Source organism: Hylaeus anthracinus, unplaced genomic scaffold (assembly GCF_026225885.1).
Source record: "Hylaeus anthracinus isolate JK02 unplaced genomic scaffold, UHH_iyHylAnth1.0_haploid 0, whole genome shotgun sequence".
NCBI classification, from domain to species: domain Eukaryota; kingdom Metazoa; phylum Arthropoda; class Insecta; order Hymenoptera; family Colletidae; genus Hylaeus; species Hylaeus anthracinus.
The window spans coordinates 11,985,783-12,009,874 of NW_026533254.1; the positions used below are offsets into that span (position 1 = coordinate 11,985,783).

Consider the following 24,092-nt stretch of genomic DNA (forward strand, 5'->3'; position numbering starts at 1 on the left):
ATGCTGACATCTTGTGAAAATCATTGCAGTACTTTACCGACATCGCAACTAAATCGCTTGGTGATCTTTTGTTCATGCACGTGGAGCATGGATCTAACCTCGTTGCACCGTTGACGTTAAAAAGTCGCGAGTATTCCAACATCTATTGAAGTAAATTGGAATAACTAGAATAAACTAATCGTAAACGGTATAGTGGAAAAATGGGTAAATTGGGCCCACGGTTGAATAGTAGGAAAAAGGCAAAACGTTGGCCAAAAGGTCAGAGTGCCAGTTCCAATCCAGAGACGAAAAAACATCGTGAACAGGCAGCATGGATGTTTTTTAAAGATAATTCCGGTTGGTCCTTACTTTATTACCGCCTATACGCAATACTTTCTTGATATCTGTTTTCCAACATTATATTTTACGTCATTTTTTCTTAATCACAGGTAAGCCTGGTCTGACAAAGGCAGATTTACAAAAACACGATGCCATTCAAGGTATAGGGCCTCAATTTGAAAAACTTGATCTAGACGAAGATAACTCTGAGACCTGTACAGAAAGTACAGTTAATACTTTCGATACATTTGCTACCAATTATAGTAATTGTTCGAATGTATCGTTTAATAGGCAAGTAACTAGTTGTATTGCAAGTAGACAGTTTTATTTTAAGCTTGATGAGAACTCTGTAACATTACTTAAACAATAATTTGCAGGTTTTTAAATCACTTTCAATCAAATTCCTTATTACATAAAGAAATGTTAGCTGTGCTATCAGCAGTTACTGAAGTTATAAAGCAGAATAATGGAACTGAATCTTCCACAGAATATTTTGCTGCATTGGTAATGCATAGAATATTGCAAATTTTTATTTCAAGTAAAAGAATACTTGAAAATTTTAAATATTAATGTTTGTTTATTACTAGATGAGCACTTTGGAAGCAATTGAATCTCAGACATCAATTGCAGCTACACTTTCTCTATTGGGTATGGGTTTAAAAACTGTACCCAGAAACATTTTGAATTTACAATTTGGACCTGCTAGTAAAATTTTTCTTGATATCCTTTCGAAACATGTATCATCTGAAGACTTCTTAATACTAAGACATGTAAGCTTATTCAATTTCAAAAACTAAGATACAATATGCAGTCCTGACGATTTTAAATCTGTTTTAGTGTATTCACTGTTTGTCTTTGCTTCTTCGAGCATTAGAGATGGCTGCATGGTCTGACTCTTCTACTATGCAAGTATTAAATGTCCTTTTATCATTCATTACGCACAGTAAACCAAAAGTACGAAAGGCAGCACAACATGGAGTATGTGCCATATTGAAAGGTACATTTTAAATCAAAGATTAAAACATCTGTAATTATAAATAATCATGCTGAAACTTAATTTGATTTCCAACTTGTTAAATAGGAAGCGAGATAATGAAGGGAGACAACCCACCACAGTTTCATCCAGCTGCACCACAAATTGCAAAACATTGTATCAGTCAATTGCAAATTAGTTCAGAGCCTGGTGGTATTACCAGCATTCTCCATGTACTTACACTTATGAAAGATATCACTCATCATTTGCCAAAACAACACGTGAAGGTATTTGTCAATTAAGCGTTAACATTGTTCGTGTATAAACATTGCTTCCATTCTTTTAGACTATTTGCGAATCATTGCTGAAAATTATGACGTTAAAAAATGTTCTGACGACATCGTGTTGTCTACAAGCCTTCCATGGTTTATTTGTTTCCCGACCCTCGCCAGTTATTTTAACACCTCAAAGAAACGCGCAAATCATCGGTGCTCTTTACGATTATCAACCACCAGCGACCGATCCGCAACCCACACTTGCATGGTTAACAGTCATGCAAGAAGCTTATTTAAATTTAGCTAAGTGAGTATAAATTTTATTTTTAAATCCTGTGTAAAGTTTAAAAGTTCGGTCATTCTCTACTTACAGCACTTCACTGAATTTGTGTGCAGCTATTTTACCAAGAATGTTGGATAAATGCATGGAGTTGTGGCTCTCGGACAGATCAGCAGTTATATCTGGCACATCGCATACGATCAAAATTTTATTGCAGGACTGTGTTGGAAAAATGTGTGAAAATGAAGAACTAATAAGAAAGTAAGAATAGATGTAAAGATTGTCTTTCATATATGAAATATCACATATTTAATACCTGGTTATTCTAGATATAGTGTCACAATCGATCAAATAATTCTCATGATGTACAAATCATTGAATTACAAATACTTGGAGGCATGGTATCATATTCTTCATCTAATGGCTTTACTTTTCCAGGTAATATTTCATTTCTATCTTTCGATCTTTACTGATTTCATTTGATTACATTATTGTTTCGTACGATAGGTAACTGGAAAATCGCAAAGCCCGAAATTGTCGGACATATTAATAAGGTTAGCAGATTTACGCGATTCCTACAATTTTACATCTAAAAATGATGTCGAATACGCTATCGGTGCTGCGATAATGGCCATGGGTCCAGAAACAGTACTAAGTTTAATTCCATTGAAAGTACGTTATTGTATGTAATTACTAGTTATAACTATTTTTTATACGTATAATATAAATTTGTATTCTATAGGTATCCAATGATACGATTTACTTGAAGAGAAGTTGGCTGTTGCCCTTATTGAAGGATTGTGTTTCCGGTGGAACACTTCGTTTCTTTGCAGAAACATTACTGCCGCTAGCTACAATATGCGAGTGAGTATTTCATAATATTTTAATTGAAGGAAAAAAGTTATATCTCTGTTAATTCCAGGACGAAAGCGACCGAATCAGTAGGAGGAAAAACCTATGAATTTATGCTTGCCCAAATATGGGCTGTCTTGCCAAGTATATGTCATAATGCTACCGACGTAAAAGAAAATTTTCAGGTATAAATATTTATAAATTAAATTAACCATCCAATTTGTGGGATATTTAAAAATTTATTTTAAAATTGATATTTCTTAGAATATCGCTAAATTGTTGGGAATAACTTTTAACGAAAAAAAAGATTTGAGGTTATCCATTATGTCCGCAATACGAAAGTTAATTACAAGGGCGATCGAAGAAGATAAGAAGGAAGATATAGCGGAAATTGCCAGATTTGCAAAGAATTATTTACCGATGTTCTTAAATCTGTATACTACTAAGCCAAATGGAACCGACGAGGAAGGGCAGCGCCTGGCTGCATTCGAGACGATTAGGGTTACTTTCAAATAGTTATCTTTAAGATAATATATAAAGAAATTAAATTCAATATTAAATTGTTTCTCTTTTTGCAGACGTATCTTGCAATTGTTAGCAGCGATTTAGTACACGAGCTATTCGATCGCGCATTGTGTAGGTTAAACGAACCTAACATCGATGACTTTTTCAAGGAAAGTGTTCACGATATAATAAGACTATTAATTGAATATACCGATACCCATAGAATAAGGGCTTTCTATGATATTTGCGTACCAGTTCTTAAAACGAATGCCAAGAGTAAGGAACAGAAGAAAGCGTATAGGTGAATCCTTAGAAAATCTGTATCAATTCGAACATTTTATTCAAAGAATTATTTCTTATGGACATTTACAGATTTTTGGAAGAGATATGCGGTAGTGAAAAAGCCACATGTAAAACTTTTGTACAGCAGCACAGACGTGAAATACAGAAGTTATTAATATTGTCGGCAACTGAGGTTGCAAAACCAAGCAGAGCAGTAAGTAGTAAAATCTCATGTACCATTAACAATTAAATAATTTAAATTATGATGAAATTTATTTTCAATTAGGCTCGATTAAGGTGCCTAATTCACATAATCAAAGCTCATCCACAACTCGAGCAAACGAAATTCTTGGAGGCTGTTGTCCCCGAAGCAGTGGTATATTTAAAAGATTTAAACTCAAAATGTCGAACGTGTGCTTATCAACTTTTGAACACTATCGCCGAGAAATTTTTAGGAAACCCCGAGCATTTAAAAGAATATGTCAATATGTTAATGGTTGGCTTGGGTGGTACACAAAAGTATTGTACTGCGTCTGTATTGGCACTTGCATCTGTTACTTATCACTACAATGGTAAGTGTTAACTTCGATGTTTAAGTAAACAAATTGTACAAGTTAAACGGTGGAATTATAAACGTTAACAAATACATTTAAACAGGATCTCTAGGCGTGGACACAGTTAAAGAAATAGTAGACCATGCGTGTAGGCTTGTTGCGAGTCCTACACGAGAGATTACGGAAGCTGCGCTGGCTTACATAAAAGTATACATTAGCGTCATGCCGTCTCCAATTGTTGCTTCAACTTTATCTAAATTGGTAAGTTAGAGAAAGTATTTAAGAATTGCAATATTGGTGAAATGAATTAATTAAATTGCAGATGGAAGCTTTATGTGGGATAAATGACGATTGCCACAGGCATTTCAGACAAAAAGTGCGCGATATTTTAGTAAAATTATTAAGAAAATATGGAGTAGAAACTATCTCGGGTATGATACCTTCTTCCAATGGAATGTTGCATAAGAGATTGAAAAATATAAATAAACTGGAGGAGGCAAAGAAAAAGACTAGAGAACTGAAAAAGTCGAAACAACAGGATGACGAAGAAGATGAGTTCAGTGCGAAGAGAAGACCCAAGAGGTAGCTTTTTATTTGAAAGTGAGATTTTTATTCGATCTTAAATTTTATTTTTATTAAAATATAGCGTCGAAGAAATATTGGCGGATAGCGAAGATGAATTTGAAAGTTCGGAAGATCAAGCGTCAAGGAAGAACCAAAAACGAACGTCACGAAAAGAAGCTTGGATACAAGAGAACGAGGAAATTATCGATCTCATTGACCCCGCGGCTGCTCGAAATATATCAAGTAGGATGACAACATTATAACTGTATCTTAGTATGATAATTATTAAATTATATATTTTTTTTAATTTCTATAGCAACACTACCTGGGGCTTTGAATCCAAAAACACAAACTCTGAAACCCAAGGATCGTGGATTTAAGACTGCGCCAGATGGGCGTCTTATTATCACATTGAATAATGAGAGAGATGACGGAGAAGCGAAGAAAACTAAGAAAATTCCATTCTTGCATAGTGACTCGGAAGATGAGTATGGTACGAAAAAATATATATAAACAACGAAAACAGTACACCTAATAAATTCATTTTCAGAGGACTACGATGACACTCAGTCGATAGCCACAGCCCCAGCGATAAATAAAAAGCGTAAACGAAATATAGATTTCGATAGTGTTAGTGTAAGAAGCGAGGCTACATCGAAATATCAAGGTAAAATATCACTAGTTATGTTTTTATTAATGCCCGATTAATAAAAATGTGTTATCCATAGCTGGAGGGTCAGGAATTCATCGACCGGTAAAGAAAGGAAAGGTAGATCATGCGCTTGGGGCAGAATATAAGGCGCAAAAAGCAGGAGGAGACATTAAGAAGAAAGGCAAACCAGATCCATATGTATACGTACCTCTGTCGAGATCAGTGTTAAACAAGAGGTAAATACTATTCTAAACTTTATTTTAAATGTATTATATTCGACTGTAGCGACTCGTTAATATTATTTTCAGGAAAAGGAAAAGGAATGCTAGCAAGTTCAAAGGTATCGTTAAAGGAGCGCAGAAAGGTGCACAAAAGGGAATGAAGAATAGGAATAAGAATAAAGAATGATTTATTAAGGTATTGCTTAAGTGCGATGAATCAAAATGGAATTATTTGTTCCTAGATGTTTATTACGCTTGTTGCGAATCCTGGTTTTTTTTTTGTTTCATAATGAAAAATGTGTACAAATATGTGAAAGGTTTCAATCTAAGAAATTGTGTATTTACAAAAAATTGAATATAGATTTCTTTTTAATGATCCATACTTAATGTATATTAGTATATTATATTGTTGATAAGTATATGTTTGAGCAAGTAGAATAGTTTTCTAAAATAAAGCAACTTCGCTGTAATGGTGAAAACTTAGCAAGAAACACTTATACATATGTGGGTAATTTAATTTATTACATATTTCAGAGGATGAAATGACCAAAGTTTTTACAACTGATAGAAAATAATTTAAGAGCAACGATATTAAAATAGTCACCAGCCTTCCTTAACATCTGGAAAAAAAATTATCTTATATTTATTAACTAAAGTTCCCTATAATTAAATAATATTTGTTACAATACAAACTGTGAACAGTACTATCATCAACTAACTTTACTTATACATTAACTCTTCTTAGGCAGCATGCTTTCTAATTCTCCAGATTCGCTCATTTCTCTTACGATATCCAAACCACCGATTAATTCTCCGTTCACGTAGAGCTGTGGATACGTCGGCCAATTACTGAACTTCTTAAGTCCTTCTCTGACATCATTGTCTTGCAAAATATCAAACGTTTGATAATCTGTTTTATAGGAATCTAAGAGTGCGACTATTGTTTTAGAAAATCCACAGCGTGGATTGGTAGGATTTCCTTTCATGAATAGCATACAAGGTGCTCGATTTATCAAGTTTTTTAGCCTATCTTCAAGATTCACTTGCGATTTACAGACATCAATTGGAATAGAATTTTTGCTGGCAGAATGGCTCTTTACTTTCTCTGCTATAGCAGAGGGATTAGCTCCATCCACTCTGTCTACTATAGTGCTGTTTCTTGCCAGAATGACTGTTGGTACAGCAGTAATACCAGCTTTCAAAGACACCTCTGGTACCTTCTCAGCCTCAATCTTAGCAAATTTAACTCCCTTACACTCGGGTAGTTTGCTCATTTCGCTGATCACATCATTTATTTGGGAACACTGATCAGCCCATGGTGCATAGAAATGAATAACAGAGAGATCCTGTGACCTAACACAATAAAGAAATGTTTTTGAAACTTGCAGACTTTCCGCATGCTCTATATATACATAAGAATACACATTAAAGCCTTATTATGTTATCACAAAACTATGTCGTAAAAGACTTGTGACTCTTGATCCCAGGGGAATATCCAAACAAAAAGGAAACAAGAAACATCGACGGAGATATGCAAATCTCTTATCTGAATAAAAATATTGATCGACGATTTAGAGATGAAAATAAATATTTTTCAAAATGAAAAGACATTGCATGTTAAACTAGTAAAAGTTTATAATTTTTATACATTACAAGTTTTATCCATGAATGTTAATTATTATTGATTACGAAGAAATACAAAACTGTTGTAAATATCGTAAAAAATAAAATCACTGTTTCGAGGCATTTGGGATTACATGTATACAGCTATATATACGTCAAGCGAAGAAAGATGAGGTTATCGTCTTTCTATAGATCGAACTTTTAAAATATACAACGATTACTCACTTAATGCAATCTTCATATTCTAGCTGGGAACTGAGATCGGTGACAGCCATTCTGTCACAGGAATGTTTTCCTTGTAGAGATTCTTTAAACACACGTTTTTAATGAATAAAAATTCTTGATAGCTCTCCACTTGCTGTTACGGCGTGTACGCGACTTTTAACGTTGCTCTCATGGAGGTTCTGTTAGGTTCTGTACAGTTCTGTATAGCAAGTGCAGAGCTACTGCTTCGGCGCAGATGTTCGCCAAATTTTTACATAGAACGTTTCATGAAGACGAAGTTGAATGTAAACAGAGCTTGTCACATGACTAAAATTGCATTGATCATTGGCTGTTTCGAAAAAGATTAAAAAAAGATTACAAGAATCGAATTTTCGAATGCTGAACAAATTTTTAAATATCAGGTTCATAGATGTTGCTGGTCCATTTTACGCTACTTTTGCGATTTAATTTAAAGGCGCATCTTTAATCATAATGTCTGTAATTCGACTATAGTCAAAGCGTTTATTGTGCTATCTTCATGAAGATAGTCAAGAAACACTTTAATTCAATGAATTAAGTGTAAATGTACACCTGTAGACTGACAAAGAAACAATTCTATTCTTCTCCCACCTTAAGAAAAATGTCTCTATCTATTCTATCATGTTCTATCAGTTCATAGAAAGTTCATAGAACTGATAAAACTTCGTAGAACTATTAAAATAGAATTGGCGTTGGAATGCGTTTGATAACCGATGAAGGAAGAGGAGGATCCACGGTGAGAGTGTCGCTAACGTAGATTTCGTTTGGTGGAACAGGTGCACTGTAAGAAAGTGACCAATCGCAGTCGCGACGAACAGTTGGCCGTGTCGGCTTGCGGAACTGTCTTGATCGCGTGTACGTCATCGTACGAAGGGCTGGGGGGAGAGGAAAGATACGAAGCGGCGAGGGTTGTCAAGACACCTCGCCCAACAAAAACCAGATGCAGATGCGAACCGGGCGGTGAACACGTGCGATCATTTTTTTTAGCGGGCGCGCGAACACGCGGGTGCAATGTTTAAAAAGTTGTCGCAGATCAATGCCCTCGAGGACATCTCCAATTGGACTACCAGTGACGTGTTGTGCCTGCTACGAAAGGTGAGTAAACTCTGGCGACCCTTGACATCGTCCAATGATCTCTCGTCTATCGAAATCTAGATCGAGATAAAAGGAATTCGGAAAAAATTTCGCCAAGATGTTGGATTTCTATTCAGGCTCCATCTAGCCACAGCTGGACAAAATACTTATCATTATACTCATCCAGACGTCGTAAAGTCGTTTTACTTTATCAGTTTAATAATAATTACGATTTGAATTGAATAAATGAGATGAGATTTCACGTTGAGAGAATATAAGTTACTCTGAATAACTGTTCGATCGAATAAATCGCTACAGTGTCTTGTATATTCGTCGTATACAGTTATCCATTATTCGAAATTTTGATTTGTATAAGAATTTGACCATGTCTGCCATCTAGAAACAACAAGTAAATAAATACTTTTTGTCATTAGATTGTGGTGAGTTTATGGGGTGCTGTTACCCTATTGAAATTGATCCTGGGGATGTTTTATCTTGACTGGTGTTTTATTAAGGTTTCAATTACTGTCATCGATTTTCTTTGCTAATTCGATACATGCATGGTTCGAGTCATAGTTTATGTATGGTTGATGCTAAAGGGAAATCGACGTATCGAAATCCGAAATTATTTGCATCGATCGGTAAGGAAACGATCGATGGATGGATCACGCCAGTTATATAGACCCTACAGTGTGGTCACATAATCGGTTAGTACACTCCGCGGACTGGATGTCAAACAATGAGAAATCTGGAATGCCAAGCGCTATGCACGACGCATGTGAACGAACGGTGGTTCACGCGTATATTTTTAGCGAACTATGCAAAGAGATATACGAGGTTCCCGCAACCATGCGTCACTTTCTTCTTCTCCCACCTTAAGAAAAATATCTCTATCTATTCTATTATGTTCTATCAGTTCATAGAACTGATAAAACTTCGTAGAACTATTAAAATAGAATCGTTCAAATAAAAGGATCGCTATATGTCGCTAGATGACTTTATTCTGTTGTTATTGATGTTCCCGAAATTGGGAGCTAAACGAAAACTCTCTATCTGTTTTGTCATACAATTGATAAAATGTAATCGTTCAAACAAAGGGATCGCTGTACAAGGTGTCCCAAAATGTTGTAACACATTGAAAGGGGTGGTTCGGGAGGTGATTTGAAACAACTTTTTCCTTAGCGAAAATGTTGTCCGAGGCTTCGTTGTGGAGATATTAACGGAAAACCCCGACCAATCAGAGCGCGAGTATGCCGGTTGAGCGTACGCTACGCACTAGGCGGCCGCGCTCATACGCTACCGCAGCCGCTCCACCAGTATACTCGCGCTCTGATTGGTCAGTGTTTTCCGTTAATATCTTCTCAACGAAGCCTCGGATAACATTTTCGCTAAGAAAAAAGTTGTTTCAAATCACCTCCCGAATCAACTCTCAAGGTGTTACAACATTTTTGGGACATCCTGTATTTCGCTAGATGACTCTATTCTTTTGTTATCGATGTTCCCGAAATTGGAAGCTAAACGAAAATTGTCATACTTGTCATAATTATAGCCTTCGAAATTATGTCTAATTCTGCTAAATGGTAGCTTCTGAATCTGTCACGCACTGGGAAACATTCTAAAACTCTATTTCTTCAACTTCCAATTTGGAAGGTCGAATTACAATGTTTTGTTATTATTAATTTAGAAACAACGACTAGATTGTTAGTCGTTTTACGCCTATCCCTGAATATGTCCATGTCTGTAACAACTATAAATTCCACCGATATTTGTTGGAGATATGTAATATCCGGCAAATGATCGCATGCACGCGTTATGATTGCTACGCATCCTGTTTGATTACACTAGTATCCTCGTTTTGCAGAACGGCTTGGAGGAATGTTGCAAAGCAATAGCGACGCGACAGATCGACGGGAATGAGTTATTGGTGAGTAAATCGTTTCAAACTAAAGTTCCTCCAACGACTAAATTTTCTTCGCGCTTCGTTGATCGTGAATATCGTTTTCACCGTTCGCGGGTTTGTTGACATCACGGTCTCGCACGTGGTTGCAAACAGACACTGATAGTATCCCGCTGTGTGCATAACAAAGGACGAGCAAAGCGTAATTCGAATAACAGGTAACTATATCATTTTTATACGAGGCTGCGTTTTTTGAAAAATCGACTCTGAAGATGTTCGAGGCGTGTGGAGTACCAGAGCGCGCCTTGAAGAATTTTTGTGGGCGTTTTTCTCGATAACGAAGCCTCGTTTTAAAAATGTCACTCTACATTTTGTATTTACTTTTTAATCCAGAATCTATTTATACAAGGCGATCAACATTGAATGCAATAAAATAATGTCCACAAACGGTGGAAACGTTGAAAGATAATGTAGCGCGTTCCATTCATAACTTGTGGGTCGTATTTCGGCCAAACCGACGCGTGCGCTATTATGCTTCTCTTAATTGATTGTAATTATTCCAGCAATTGACGGAAGGGCAGCTGGCGCTGTGGAAGAGTGACCTCACGCGTCCGTTGATATGGTAAGGAAAACAAAATGCCCTGAGCTGAGGTAAACGTAGCCGCGCTCGACTGCAAAATTTCATTCGTCGATATTTGGTATATTCGCCTTGAGTCGTATCACGTTATGCTAGAGAGTGTGTGTACAGCACGGTCTCGTTCACGAGAAATAGGATTACGAAGTCCGTGTCACGGTCTAACGGTTCCTCTATACGGTCTTGAAGAATCTTCACGAGACACGCCTTCGAATCGCGTGGTCACCTCAATTCCAGCAATTACTCATACGCATGGAAACGCTCAACGTTTTATCCAACTCCAGAACCTCAGGGAACCATCTGAAACCATCCCTAATCGTGGCTCTATCGCTCTGTAAATTAGGCACTCGGTAAAAATAGAAGCTAATTTAAAATTCTTGTTATCTCCAAGAATATAACTCGAATCGTTCGCTGCTTTTCGAAAATATTATTATGTACACTTTGACTTCTTGTTTTATTCATTAATCGAGCTGTAATGTTTAAGATGATTGTCAAGGAATTCTAATGGTAGCTTGTGGCTGTAGAGAAATTTGGCGAGCGACGATGCCTACAGAAAGCACCGCGAGACGCAGTACGCATATCAAAAGACCAGTTCAATGGCTCGCGCAAAGTCGAAATATGCTGTGGCCAGCAATTCCGAAGGCCACGCTGGGCATCCTTAGGTTGTTCGATGCTGGTTATGCCACACGTACGTAATTCTATCGCGTGGGACGAATTCGATCGTTCAACATCGCGCTGACGCCAGGAAATTTATCGTCTTCGTTTATTAAGGAAATTCCACTTGACAATACAGCGATCACATTTGCATGTCACTCGAAACGATAAAGGGATCGAGGTTTCACTTAGGAAAAGATGATCATGAATACCTTTACCGAATGTGTAATCCATTGTTGTAACGCAGACCTCACCAGACTCGTTTATTACCAGATTTATAATTTGACAATGTTGTCGCTTCCGACCAGGAGCCTTTGGGCGTTCATAGAGGAAGTAAGGAAAACACCGGAGAAATTCGTGGAAGAGAAGAATCCTGAATTGCACGGCCACGAGGATCATTTCAGCGACACTGGATCCTGGGGCACCGACTTTGAAGACGACACCAACGAGGAGGTCTTGTCGGAAGACCAAAAAATGCATTTAAACCCTGGTTTCAGAGCTAGCCAAAGGTTGTCTCGAGACGCTGCAGGATCTAAACGAAAAGACACGCGAGTAAGGGCGGCCCCCAACCAAAAGGATGAAGGAACATACGCCAATTGCGACCCAATACAGGATGACGAAAACACCTATGCAAATTGTCAGGAATCGAGGACCGCGGTCGCGAAGAACCCATCCAGATTGCATAGCCAAATCGAGAAGTCCTTGGCTGAGCAGCTCAAGGAGCAATTGCAACTCAGGAATAGCAAGAAACCCATGATTGTACCGAAACCTGAATCCCTCCAAGCTAGGAGGATCGAGGTCACGTCTCCGGGACGCGGCCAGCCGCAGAAATCGTTCTTGCACCATGCTTCGAAGGCGAAAGCGAATGTTCCTAGTCAAACGCAAAGTTAGTGAACTTCCTATAAAGCTATAAATAAATTCCAGCTCCTAAAAAAGGCAAGTAACTGAAAGTAACGATTGAACGTTTCAGAGAGAATGGCCGTGCCTCCGCCACCCGAACCAAAGAAGACTAGAGATCAGACAGTGATCATCGAGAGATCCGTCAAGGATCAAACGAAACCTCCAGCCACTTTGAGGAATCTCGACCTCGTTGCCAATTTACCTTCGCAGACGGAGGAAAGCGAGGACGAATACGAGTCGTTCGACGAACAAATTATTGAGCAGAATCAGAAGAGAAGCATGTTGAGCGCGACTAGCAAGCAATCGCTAACAAGTGGTCGCCAGACTTCTGCTGAAAGCATTTATCAGCCGCCGAGTATTAGCAGTTTTGAGGACGAGGAGTTACAATGCGAAATTTACGAGTCGATTACAGAGACAGTAAGTTATAAAACACTCTAGTATCGATCCAATGATGTTCATATAAAACAATTAAATAATCCTGTACGATTCTTTTAGCCAGATGATAACGGGTACTACTTGAACTCCACCCAGACGTCGTTGAATACAGTATCACCACCACTACTCCTGGCGAAACCTGCCCAATCGTCGGCTAGTCCCTCTCCAACTTCAAGTTGGTCCAGCATGGACAAGTCAAAGGGTTAGTATACTTCTTCGTATCGTTCTTTTGCGACCTGGCGAATCGAATGTTGTACGGGATGATTCGGGATGTATGTTGCAAAAGGTAGAGGAGATATATAAGAGGAATCGTCCTGTAAATGTTTGACAAACCGATTCCCATGATATAATAAAACTGTTACGTTGATGGGAGAAAAGCTGTAAGGAAAAAAAAACGGAAATTAAGCGGAGGACGTTCTATGGGAGAATGCAACGTGTTGCGAGGGTCAGCAAAAAGGTTAGTCTGCGTGAAAATTGAGAAAATAAAAAGGTCCGGTGGCCCAACTTCCCATAAACATCTGTGTGGCAAATGTTTGGCGTTCGTGCAATCTGATGCGCGAATGCAATTGTAGCCAGTCATGAACGAACTATCGTCCCCTTTATTTCGCGTCATTTCGGCGTACATTTAAACGGTCTGTGTAAAATTAAACAGCAAAAAAGAGTAAAACTAAGACATAAATAACACGAGAAATTTGTTCTAAAAATTGATAAGGGGTGTCTTTATCCCTGATCCTGTTAATATATTTGAGATTAATCGAGCGAAATAATACGGCAGGTCAATTAAATATCGTTAAGTTAGTAACGCTGAGTCACGTACCATGAGCACCGACAAAAACAAACGGAACGGTTTAAAATCGTCGATCGAGGATCGGGAAATCATATTCCCTGTCCAAAAGCTGATCGAACGGCCAGGACAGAGAGCCGCTACTTTATCGTCGGGAAACTGAAGCGGAAACAGTGTGATGGAATGTGTTCCTGTTTTTATCTAAGACTGAGCAAACAGCTCGTGGGTGGTCTAGGTGCCCGTTTGGCCGATGAGGTGTCCGATATGATAGTGAGGATCAAGAGGGGACTCTCTAGGTGTTGCTATTCCCAACCGCCCGAGCCACCAGGTACAAACAGTTCTTAAGGTACCCACACACGGTTAATATTAGCATTTCCTTGTGGTGAAAGTGAATTAAAAGTAAAACGTAGTATTAATTGTGTATGAATACCTTTACGTAGCAAACTTCTTGGAAGGCGCCTTTTCTGAAAAAAAAGGTTGTGCTGTTAATGTTTGTTTTGATTTAAATAACAACAGTGGAGTATTTATAGATCTTAAGAAGTAAACAGTAAACGTTTCCAACACCCAAGGGTCCTCTTCAAACACAAATATTATGCAAAATCAAGCTTTTTCGATGAAGTAAAATTAGAAAAATAATACAAATTATAAAAGTGAACATCTTGGAGGAATTATGAAATATTTCTTTAAATTTATACCTCGCAATATTTTCGAAGACTCAAGCGTCTTTCTACTTTGGAAACCACTAGTTTACACGCTTCATCCGGCGGCATTGGTCTCGGGACTGAAACGTAGAATCCCCGACCAAATATTTACCGCACTTTCTTCCTAAATTGGAGGCTTGATAGTGACTCAAACAACCCCCAGAATAAACGCTCTCTGACTAATGTATTTTTACGTTTCGAGAGAAGCCTACGTGCCCCATGCTGAGAGACCAACGGATGGCAATCTTTATAGCTCACGTCGTTCTGAAATTAAATACCAGTCTGTGCAGTGATTTCGCCGCGGTCGGGTCGGTTCGAATCGTTCCTCCAGAAGCCGTACAAGCATCGCGAAGATCCAAGTAGTTTAGAAGCCTTGCAACTCCTATTCATAGTTTAGACTCGTAATTAGAAGATGCAAAAGTCGCTTTAAGATTGTTGTCTGGATAACGTTCCATAGACAATTCGCATCTTTGAATCTGTAAACACTTGATGTTTACTTGCTCAGTTAGAGTTAACCAATGAAGTCGCGAGTCTCATTGAATTGTTTGCTCCGTCTAGACATGAATTAAAGATCACATAATCTTCTGCTTCATATTTTAAACTCAGTACCGAAACGCAAAGCCTCAGATAAAGAGTTTGGCTTGGCCAGCTCGATAGTTTGTATCAGCAGAGTTCACCTAAGGTTTATTCCAATCGTCAGGCGTTATCTGAAGATATCACAAGTAGAGTTCTGTGTTTTGTTTAGTCTCCACGTGGACAGTGCATACATCATCGTTATCTTTAAAATCAATTCTCGCGTAATCTTGCGAGTAAACAAAGCACATTGTTACGTACCGTTCTTATTTGGTGCTATATTTGTGCGTCAGTCAGTAGCTTGATTAGTCACGTAGCGTCTGGTGGGTTGCCAGACGTCTAGTTGGGCGTTCCACTTGCTCCAGAAGTTTCATCATGGACGGAGGAGGATCCGACGATGAGATGCTGGTGCACGTGCTTCTGTTAAACGCGTGAACGTTAGTGTACGATCTTAGTGTTGTGAAAAACGTTGACGAGGAACTTTTAAAAAAAATGGCTACTATAATTGGCGATCCGAAAAGAAACGTGTCCTTGAGCCCCACGATACGGGCAAGTCTCTCCGAGTGTCTGACCCAGGCAACCCTCACGCAAGCTCGGCTGAATCTAGCAAGTTAGTGAAATGAATAGAATATTATGATCTTAGGTGTTCTTTTGTAGAAATTCTAAGGTGGACGAAAGAGTCCTGAGCTCCATTTTTTAAATACAATATACTATAAGTACGTCTAACCATGTTGATTGCAGAACGATCTCCTGAGAAGAAATCAACATTGCCTCATTCTAACAGTAACACCTCGCTATCGTCGGAAAGAGCCACGCGGCCACTGCCACCGCCGCCTGAGAGGCATTCCTATATCGACAAACCTTGGTTCCACAATGTCACGAGGGAGCAGGCGACGGCTCTCATCAAAGAACGTACGTGCTTAATCATTTGGACCTTTACAAGATGCTTTTCAGATTCTTGGAGTAGAATCATAGTTTCATTTAATGTTCAGACTTTGATCAAGCTAACTGCAATGCTGGAATTATAATAGTTTGAGTTGGCATTGTGTGCTTTATTGTCTTGGCAATTATAATTCTATTTATTGTAGAGCAATCACAGTTGACCTACATAAAGCAATACTGGAAGGTCATTGTGATTGCTCTTAAAACGTTGGACTTCTTAAACGATATCTTGCACTTTGCAGAAAATACTTACGGCAACCCGCAAGACGGATACTTCCTCCTAAGACCGTCTACGACAAACGTGAACAATCCTCTGGCGTTGGTCCTTTGGTACAACGACAGAGTTTATAACGTCCCAGTCAGGAAGAGGCCCGATAACAGGTAAAGGAGACAACATTTTTTTCAACATTTCCAACGCGAATGAACGTTGAGCACAGGACTTTACCTGTAATAAAAAAAAAAGAACTGTTTGCTTGATACGTTAGCGAAAGAATAATGGGACATAATTGAGTTTGTCTTGTTGATAGATACGCATTGGGTTCCGCGAAAACAAACGAACAGTCGTTTTCTAGCGTGGAAGAAATCGTGATGTTTTACACCAGAGAAGGACTGGTACTCCACAGCAATGGTGTACAAATGGGAAGCACAAAGTTGACTGACACACCGCCCAAGTAAATTGTGCGACGATGAAGAAGAAGAAGAGCACGTTTCTTAAATTGAGGGATCGCACTATAATACTTAAAACGAGTTTGTGCAATGCAACTACTGCCTAACCAAGAATTCTGAAACAGATTTAAGCTCGGGGAATGCGCATGTATTTATTTCAAAGGTGCCTTTCTATTTGTGAGATTGTTCAAACACCGTGGATGAACGCAAAATTAACACTTTAACGCGTTCGTTTATTTCAGCCAATGACAATTTTTGGGGGCGTTCATCGTATAGCGTTAAAGTATTAATTTCTTATATTTTTACGGTATTCAAATGCATTTTATATAATATATATAATATACATATACATATATTATAGCACGTGTGACTGTGGAAATGTATAATGTATTGCAAAAGGAAATTGATCTCTATTGAAATGAATTGAACGTGTATATTTTGAATACAGAACTTTACAAATTGTATTTTTACTAATGTTAACTCTAAATGTTAAAATCTCAGAAGCATTAAGTGACGGATGTTATTCTCTAAATATTAGTCATTTCATATACATACGAATGTACATGACTCACTCTCTTTGTATTTGTAAATATATTTCTAAAATTTGTAATTGATAATTTCTAAGTAGAATGGTTTTTATACTATGTTTTATCTGATCTATCATGTGTCTAAGTTTAAGGAAATAAATTGTAGTAAATATCGGTGGTGTCATTACTTCCATTGACCCGCGAGTCATCTCAAGGTTACGATTTCTTTGAAATAGCATATACAGATACCATAAGCAAGGTCAAGGGGAATAAAACATCGAGGACAAGATTTCGAGGGTCAAGGTCATGCATATTTTTCAAGCGATTGATTTTTTTTAAATATTTTATTACTTAAAATACACAATCGTTAGCTTCAGAATTATTTCGTAGTAATAAATAATTACGAAATCGATTTCTATCCTGTTGCGATGTGACACGGGCACGCCTATAACACGCCTGCTCGTATGTATCTAAATGTTCAATGATTGATAACGATACCATCGATTAAGCAAACTTCTATCAGCGGCTTTTCGGCCTTCGAGATCCTCAAATTGTTGCGTGTCGAGCTACACGGTCTCAATTAGCGTTAATACAAGTACGTATATATATGTTCACGGCATCTTACATCGCCACGTTATCGTTAAATCGACATTAAATTCGCGAAGTGAACGTGTGTGCGCGTGAACTTTAAACCGATTACTCGACAATTGCCACTCAGTTGTGTGCAACGTGATGAAAGATGTGCAGTGTGTTTGACATTTCTCGATAAGAAAACAATCGATATTAAATCGTTATTCGTTTGAACAGATTTATACGTTGGTTGTACTGGGATAATGCCTGATTACTCTAACAATTATATAATGCGATAATCCGTACGGGAAACAATAAAATTGACGGAGCATAGAGATAGTTACTCGAGTTATCGAAGCATACATCGCAACGACGATTTCCTTGAAAAGAAGAAAAATGAACTACGTGCAAAGTAAAGAATGCCACGCGTATTTCGTGCCGTTTCCCGTAACGGAAACTTGAAATTCGATACTCGAAGATATCGAACAGATGGTGCGATATTTGCAGTGCTGGACGAAGTATCGGCTGGTATTGGCGCAATTTAGTTTTTAGAATACGGATATGTGCCTTGGAGATCAATTGTATTTAATATTTTTAATAGTTAAGAAGAGTGTAATACTAGTTCGTATATTCACAATTATAACGTGTATTCTATGGTTTTAATAACGATACAGAAATTGAATGTACCATCGTCCGGCACTGTACATTTAAGGTTAGATTAGAAACAACATTCGGCATACACCTGTACACACCGTACACTACACTCTTATGTATACTGTAGAGTAAAGCCCAATAAAGACATACGTACATACAGAAAACGTCGAAGACAGCTAGAATAGGGTTCGAGGGGCGCGTTCGGTGGCTTCTCGTCTCCCCAGGTTAAAATTCTACAAAAATTTACTAGATGCCTTCGAGTTGGTTACTTTCGTGACGTCACATTGCTGTTCGCCAGCAATGTGGTGGGAGGGAGTTTGTGACAACGAAACATACGACAGGTTTGTGCGCACGGTGCGCAACGCACCGCTCCGTTAACTGATTGCGACTGATGGACTGAATTGAGCGGTTCATTTAGCTTGTCACTCGAAGCTTTTGAGATAGCATCTCGTGGATCCGGTGCGTTGTACTGAAAATGATACTCAAATTGTAAACAGTCGTGATAGAATTGTCATGTATCGTTCTGTACGTTCGCGAGCAGTGTGATAAACAACGCTGACACGCTGACATGAGTCAGTTGTTGCAGGAGCGTAGTTGTAGGTGGAAATAATGGTGCGTTAAATAAGAATTGTTAATCGCTCGAGATATCGCCGTGGTGAGCAATGGAAGATGAACAACCGGCGAGAGAGGCGAACAAGATCTGCGGTGTCTGCGGCGATCGTGCTCTCGGTTATAATTTCAACGCGGTATCGTGCGAAAGCTGCAAGGCTTTTTTTAGAAGAAACGCTTTAAAGAATAAGGTGATCAATTTTCAAAGTGCTTCACGTGTATGGATCTTATTTCTCGTGTTCTTTCACGTAATCGAATACAGAGAAAGAAATGTCCAAGTATCGCATGAAAAGTTTCCTTTTAATAAACACTAATTTAAGATATTCAATGTTTTTATAGGACTTCAGATGCCCCTTCACAGAGAATTGTAATATTACACCAGTTACTAGACGTTTCTGTCAAAAATGTCGCTTGGACAAGTGCTTTAGTATCGGCATGAGGAAAGAGTATATTATGTCAGAGGAGGACAAAGTATTAAAGAGGCAAAAGATAGAGCAAAATCGTGCAAAGAAGCGACCTCCATTGGATAACGCAAAGTCATCAAAGACGAAGAAAGGTTGCCAGGATGATTGCAACTTTGATGATACCTCCATGTCAATTAACTCTGTTGCATCGTCGGTATCTGATACATATTTTTGGGACCCCGATAAGAAATATACAGATCTAGATGCAAATAGACAAACTGTTACAGAAAGTATGAGTCCTGTAACAGCTGCTAGTGCTCCAAGCCCTTCTAGTCCACCAGAGAATGGAACTATAACTGAATCAAAAACTCTTGAAATGATGAAAGATTCTTCTCATAGTTCTAGTTCTAATTTCAACAATTATGATCACTCTTCTTTGCATCAGGATGAAAATGAAACTGATATGGAAAGATTGAGAGCTAATTCTAATTCTCTTATACAGAGTTCACAGAGCTTTGACAAAGATAAATCTCTGTCTCATAATTTAGAGAATAATAAGAAATTTGTAGTAAGTTCGGCCAAGCTAGAGCAGAATGTTATAGTCTTGAAGTCTGAGTTTGGTTCTACTAATAACAAACCATTAAAATATTCGTCTGAACTTGACAATACCGATAGTTATCATAAATTTGACCAGAGTCCCATGCAAAATTCCACCTACATCAATCATGCATTGCATAGTACAAAAACAAATGCTGACCCAAATTCAGAGGTGCACATGAACTTACAAACTTGTTCAGAAGAGTCAGTAGTTTGTCAAAAACCAAACAAGGAATCGTGTCCAAAGGAAGATAATTTAATTGCCAAATTCATGCAAGATCCGACCCTAGTTACAAAATTACTTAACAATTCCAATTTCATTGCAAAGATATTTCAAAATCAGGACATACTTCTAAAGATCATGACAGATTCAGAGATTGTTAGCAAGTTAGAAGAGGATCCACAAATTTCACAGTTCCTTAACGAGAATAGTGCCATTGCTGAAAGAGAGACAAAGTCTGACAACGATGCAAACATACAATTTAGAGACGATTTGAAGCTTACCAATATTTCGAGTCAGATATCAAATCAAACGTTTAAAGTCAAACAAAGGCATATAGAAAATCCGATCTTGACAGACTTAATCACAAATTCTAATCAAGAGGAATGCATGAAACAATATGTGGAGCCTGCTAGTAATAGTAGTACTAATACTAGTGCTAGTACTAGTAATAATAATGACTGGAGTAAAAATGTAACAGATGTTACTCGAGATGTACTTCAAGACGTACAGAGGTATAGAGCAATTAAACTTTAGGTAAATCAACATTATAAAATATATTGAATATTTGTTCGTTTTTAGGGTACCCATTGTTGCAAATTCCATTGAGTCTATTCTCTGCGAGGCAATTAAATTAGAGTTTTCTGCATATTCTGCTCTTGGTGGTATGGAATCTAGAAAGGAATTGAACGACGCGGAAAGAGCAAAGTTGAACGAATTAATAGTAGCCAATAAAGCGTTATTAGCTCCTTTAGACGAAGACATAACGAATTTAATTGGAGAAGACTGTAAATTTAAGGTAATTCGAAGTAATGCTTGTCGTGCCTCAAGATTAGTCGGTCTGTTTTAGGCATTGATAAAAATCGATTTGTTTCTAGAATAATTTCAGTCAATCCCATCCAGGCCTATTAGATGTTATAAATCTAACTGCCATTGCCATTCGTCGCTTAATAAAAATGGCAAAGAAGATAAATGCTTTCAAAAATATGTGTCAAGAAGATCAAATAGCTCTTTTGAAAGGAGGTTGTACAGAAATGATGATTTTAAGATCTGCTATTAATTATGATGCAGAGAAAGATATGTGGTGGATACCACATAGCCAGGAGAGTATGTCGAATATAAAAGTGGATGTATTAAAAGAAGTAAAAGGAAATCTGTATGCAGAGCATGCAAGGTTCATTAGAAGCTTTGATCCAAGATGGAGGGATGAGAATATTATTTTAATTTTAAGTGCGATCGCTTTATTTACACCCGATAGACCGAAAGTGGTGCATAACGACGTCATCAAACTGGAGCAAGTAAGTGGACTAAAATATTTCTGTAGTTTGAAACTATGATAATATAAACAAATTTTGAATAATGAATTTTTTTCGTAGAATTCTTATTATTATTTGCTCAGACGATATCTGGAAAGTGTATATCCAGGCTGTGAGGCTAAGTCTATGTTTTTAAAGTTAATTCAGAAAATTTCCGATCTTCACAGACTAAACAACGAAGTTGTTGGAGTGTATCTAAATTTAAATCCATCGAGAGTAGAGCCACTTCTTATAGAAATATTTGATTTAAAACATTGATCGATTTTTTTTATCCTTACATGTATTTCAATATACAGAAAAAGAAATGCATATTTCCTTAACAAATTTAAAAAACCTTTATTATGGGTTTGTTTTAGGAATTGTTTTATTTATACAAATATTGTATAGCAATAATTTAAATATTAATACAAAAATTTAACAGCATAAATTTACAATGTTAAAATATGTGGTTGAGAATATATGCATGAATATACATAAACTACTAATGTATATAAAATATATCGTTATATAATTCTAATGTTGATATATAATACTACGAACAAAATTTTCTTCGTACTAAACTTCGCGTACATGGAGGTACACTATAATAATATTTACGTACTCTAATATAGTTTTTTCCTATTTCAAGAGTAAAAACATTTATTGGCAATTATAGAATCTATCTTTGAAAAGGATATTAATTTTATCGTTGAATTGATATATAAAATTTTATAAATAGTAGAGATTGTAGTTCTAAATGAGCGTAAAATATCGTATCGCTTCGTGTAATTTTCTTCGCGTACCTAGAATAAACACGTATTAGCATAATAATTCTTATATGATTGTTGAAAACATTATGTATATTTTGTCGAGAGTACCTTAAACTGTTACGTCTGAAGAAAATATTTGTTATACTTATGCCAAGTTCTGTGTTCATATTCGACCTGTTAATATGTGCAAAAAGAAAACATTTGTTTGTTTTAAAACAAATTAAGAATTTCTCAGTGATAAAAAAACGAACATGAATTCAGTCCTTGGTATAAAAATTGTGAAACATCACCGCTCCGAATATACGAATGAAAATGCGGGACATGGCCTGCATAGCGTGCGTCCACGTTACGATGGTTAAAATGTACACAATTGTGATATCGTGTCGAAATATATTTTTCAAAGACTTGTTACATTTGACTTCGAATAGATAATTTCATTGCCTCTTTAAATTTACTTTCTATTTATTTGATAAGAGCCAGAAGAATTAAAAAGAAATACCTTCATTTATATCATTCATCTTCGATGCTTGAGAAATTATAACCAAGCAGATACAGGATTACGAACAGCACGAGGCACGAAGATGAAATGAAAAATACCAAGCTGACGAGGATGATAAAAGCATATCCTAGAGTTCCAAGAACGAATGAAAAACCCCAGATCATCCAGTCCCAAATTGTTTTTAATATCATTATAAAATTTATTTAAAGAAGCTTCATGTTTAGACTTCAATTTTTATTATTAGATTAATTATCGAAATAATTGATCGTGATTATCAACTGTTATTACCATAACAAGATTTTATTACTTCAAGTTACTATAATATAATTATAATAAATAGGTATGTAGTAGTATTTAATATTGTATAAAAAAATATTTTTTATTGTAAATATACGCTCTTTGTAGGAAACCATTTGTTTTCATCTTCTTGAAAGACGATTACGATGGATAAAGTTGTATCTGCTAATTTTTAAAAGTTTGCATTATAATTTTAGAAATTGTATGCATAACGCCTGATTAAAATTTTCTTTGGTGCTATTTGCACGATACTAATTGCACCTCCGATTCTATCTTAATTGTGGGTTTTACATAATTTTCGCGCTTGTAATGATATAGTACATTAATATTCTTTTCATAAGGTTTCGTGAATATCCAGTCGATTTTTTCCGCGGCGAGATAACCAGCGCCTATGGCAGACGACGCCGTTAATCGAAGCAAAGTTAGTTCATCTATGGCGTGCGAATCATGAATTTCTTCCAGGAAAGCATCCTTCATAAATCCCCATGATTTCCAGACGGAGCCCACGCAAACAACATTCAATCCACCTTCGTGTAACTTGATATCCTACAAAACAACAATATTTTACGAATCACACGCATCAAATTAAACATACGGAATCGAAGTAGACGACGTACATTGCCAGCCTTCCTGGCAAGAGCGACGATATGTTTCGCGAGAAGCACTCCATTTTCTCTTAAAATGTGCAAACAAAGAGGGTCCTTCTTTTCGCAACCATTCACGACCTCCATGGCGAAACTGGCGAACTTGCTTTTGTCGAAATTCGTGTACAAATACGGTAACATATCCTTCCTATCCGATATGTTGAAGAATATCCTGAGAGCGGGATACGCGTAGCTTATTGGTTCCGGGGCCTGGCACAAACCGTCGATGTCGTCGAAGATGTACTTGCAGGCTCGATGGGCGATCCAGTAAGCTGAAAGTTTGATTATAATTTTAGAAATTGTATTTGCTATTAGCACGCTACTAATTGCACCTCCGATTCTATCTTAATTTTTTTGAAAGGGTGCGCAGGAGCCAGAGCCAACTCCGAGTTGACTTCAGCGACA

General features: G+C 37.3%; 5 protein-coding genes across 6 annotated transcripts in view; 3 read left to right on the forward strand and 2 right to left on the reverse strand.

The window, feature by feature from the left end:
* Nucleotides 1-54: 54 nt before the first annotated feature.
* On the forward strand, nucleotides 55-5,857 carry LOC128890082 (RRP12-like protein). Its single transcript, XM_054148287.1, has 23 exons — nucleotides 55-336; nucleotides 429-609; nucleotides 696-822; nucleotides 906-1,088; nucleotides 1,156-1,315; nucleotides 1,400-1,578; nucleotides 1,638-1,873; nucleotides 1,940-2,107; nucleotides 2,176-2,284; nucleotides 2,354-2,518; nucleotides 2,589-2,710; nucleotides 2,769-2,883; nucleotides 2,963-3,199; nucleotides 3,277-3,503; nucleotides 3,575-3,698; nucleotides 3,771-4,056; nucleotides 4,142-4,299; nucleotides 4,361-4,620; nucleotides 4,685-4,845; nucleotides 4,919-5,095; nucleotides 5,153-5,269; nucleotides 5,331-5,490; nucleotides 5,563-5,857. The coding sequence occupies exons 1-23, from the start codon at nucleotides 201-203 to the stop codon at nucleotides 5,660-5,662; spliced, it is 3,888 nt and encodes a 1,295-aa protein (XP_054004262.1). The 5' UTR covers nucleotides 55-200; the 3' UTR covers nucleotides 5,663-5,857.
* A 121-nt stretch (nucleotides 5,858-5,978) lies between these two features.
* On the reverse strand, nucleotides 5,979-7,547 carry LOC128890148 (glutaredoxin 3). The gene is made up of 3 exons (XM_054148390.1): nucleotides 7,324-7,547; nucleotides 6,195-6,828; nucleotides 5,979-6,095 (listed from the first exon to the last, which is right to left on the reverse strand). The coding sequence occupies exons 1-2, from the start codon at nucleotides 7,371-7,373 to the stop codon at nucleotides 6,207-6,209; spliced, it is 672 nt and encodes a 223-aa protein (XP_054004365.1). The 5' UTR covers nucleotides 7,374-7,547; the 3' UTR covers nucleotides 5,979-6,095; nucleotides 6,195-6,206.
* Nucleotides 7,548-8,074: 527 nt separating this feature from the next.
* On the forward strand, nucleotides 8,075-17,298 carry LOC128890132 (lymphocyte cytosolic protein 2-like). Of its 2 annotated transcripts, XM_054148373.1 has the most exons (9): nucleotides 8,075-8,436; nucleotides 10,277-10,339; nucleotides 10,876-10,934; nucleotides 11,909-12,486; nucleotides 12,571-12,917; nucleotides 12,996-13,137; nucleotides 15,735-15,905; nucleotides 16,178-16,316; nucleotides 16,463-17,298. In XM_054148373.1, exons 1-9 carry the CDS (start codon nucleotides 8,353-8,355, stop codon nucleotides 16,608-16,610), a joined length of 1,731 nt encoding a protein of 576 aa, XP_054004348.1. In that variant the 5' UTR covers nucleotides 8,075-8,352; the 3' UTR covers nucleotides 16,611-17,298. The 2 variants fall into 2 exon arrangements, with proteins under 2 accessions (XP_054004348.1, XP_054004353.1); XM_054148378.1 differs by lacking the exon at nucleotides 8,075-8,436 and having other exon boundaries at nucleotides 9,886-10,530; nucleotides 10,876-12,486.
* Nucleotides 17,299-18,657: 1,359 nt separating this feature from the next.
* LOC128890102 (nuclear hormone receptor HR96) lies at nucleotides 18,658-22,658 on the forward strand. The gene is made up of 5 exons (XM_054148319.1): nucleotides 18,658-19,152; nucleotides 19,301-20,697; nucleotides 20,765-20,981; nucleotides 21,061-21,480; nucleotides 21,559-22,658. The coding sequence occupies exons 1-5, from the start codon at nucleotides 19,015-19,017 to the stop codon at nucleotides 21,754-21,756; spliced, it is 2,370 nt and encodes a 789-aa protein (XP_054004294.1). The 5' UTR covers nucleotides 18,658-19,014; the 3' UTR covers nucleotides 21,757-22,658.
* Nucleotides 22,160-24,092, reverse strand: part of LOC128892414 (N-acetyl-D-glucosamine kinase-like) — a 15,984-nt gene continuing 14,051 nt past the window's right edge. The window contains exons 3-4 of the mRNA XM_054152829.1: nucleotides 23,661-23,959; nucleotides 22,160-23,589 (exon numbers count right to left, since the gene is read on the reverse strand). Of these exons, the coding sequence (XP_054008804.1) occupies nucleotides 23,281-23,589; nucleotides 23,661-23,959 (608 nt within the window). The 3' untranslated portion in view covers nucleotides 22,160-23,280. The remainder of the gene's footprint in view (nucleotides 23,590-23,660; nucleotides 23,960-24,092) is intronic.

What these genes read in the sequence shown, in the direction of transcription:
- LOC128890082 (XM_054148287.1), top strand. Translation starts at nt 201, where the DNA reads ATGGGTAAATTGGGCCCACGGTTGAATAGTAGGAAAAAGGCAAAACGT. An exon ending in TGCCAAAACAACACGTGAAG is followed by an intron (nt 1,579 to 1,637) that starts GTATTTGTCAAT and finishes CCATTCTTTTAG; the next exon opens with ACTATTTGCGAATCATTGCT. An exon ending in TGACTCGGAAGATGAGTATG is followed by an intron (nt 5,096 to 5,152) that starts GTACGAAAAAAT and finishes ATTCATTTTCAG; the next exon opens with AGGACTACGATGACACTCAG.
- LOC128890148 (XM_054148390.1), bottom strand. Translation starts at nt 7,373, where the DNA reads ATGGCTGTCACCGATCTCAGTTCCCAGCTAGAATATGAAGATTGCATT. An exon ending in GAATATGAAGATTGCATTAA is followed by an intron (nt 6,829 to 7,323) that starts GTGAGTAATCGT and finishes TTATTGTGTTAG; the next exon opens with GTCACAGGATCTCTCTGTTA.
- LOC128890132 (XM_054148373.1), top strand. Translation starts at nt 8,353, where the DNA reads ATGTTTAAAAAGTTGTCGCAGATCAATGCCCTCGAGGACATCTCCAAT. An exon ending in CAGCATGGACAAGTCAAAGG is followed by an intron (nt 13,138 to 15,734) that starts GTTAGTATACTT and finishes TGTTGATTGCAG; the next exon opens with AACGATCTCCTGAGAAGAAA. An exon ending in GACGGCTCTCATCAAAGAAC is followed by an intron (nt 15,906 to 16,177) that starts GTACGTGCTTAA and finishes TGCACTTTGCAG; the next exon opens with AAAATACTTACGGCAACCCG.
- LOC128890102 (XM_054148319.1), top strand. Translation starts at nt 19,015, where the DNA reads ATGGAAGATGAACAACCGGCGAGAGAGGCGAACAAGATCTGCGGTGTC. An exon ending in GTACTTCAAGACGTACAGAG is followed by an intron (nt 20,698 to 20,764) that starts GTATAGAGCAAT and finishes GTTCGTTTTTAG; the next exon opens with GGTACCCATTGTTGCAAATT. An exon ending in GAGAAGACTGTAAATTTAAG is followed by an intron (nt 20,982 to 21,060) that starts GTAATTCGAAGT and finishes ATTTGTTTCTAG; the next exon opens with AATAATTTCAGTCAATCCCA.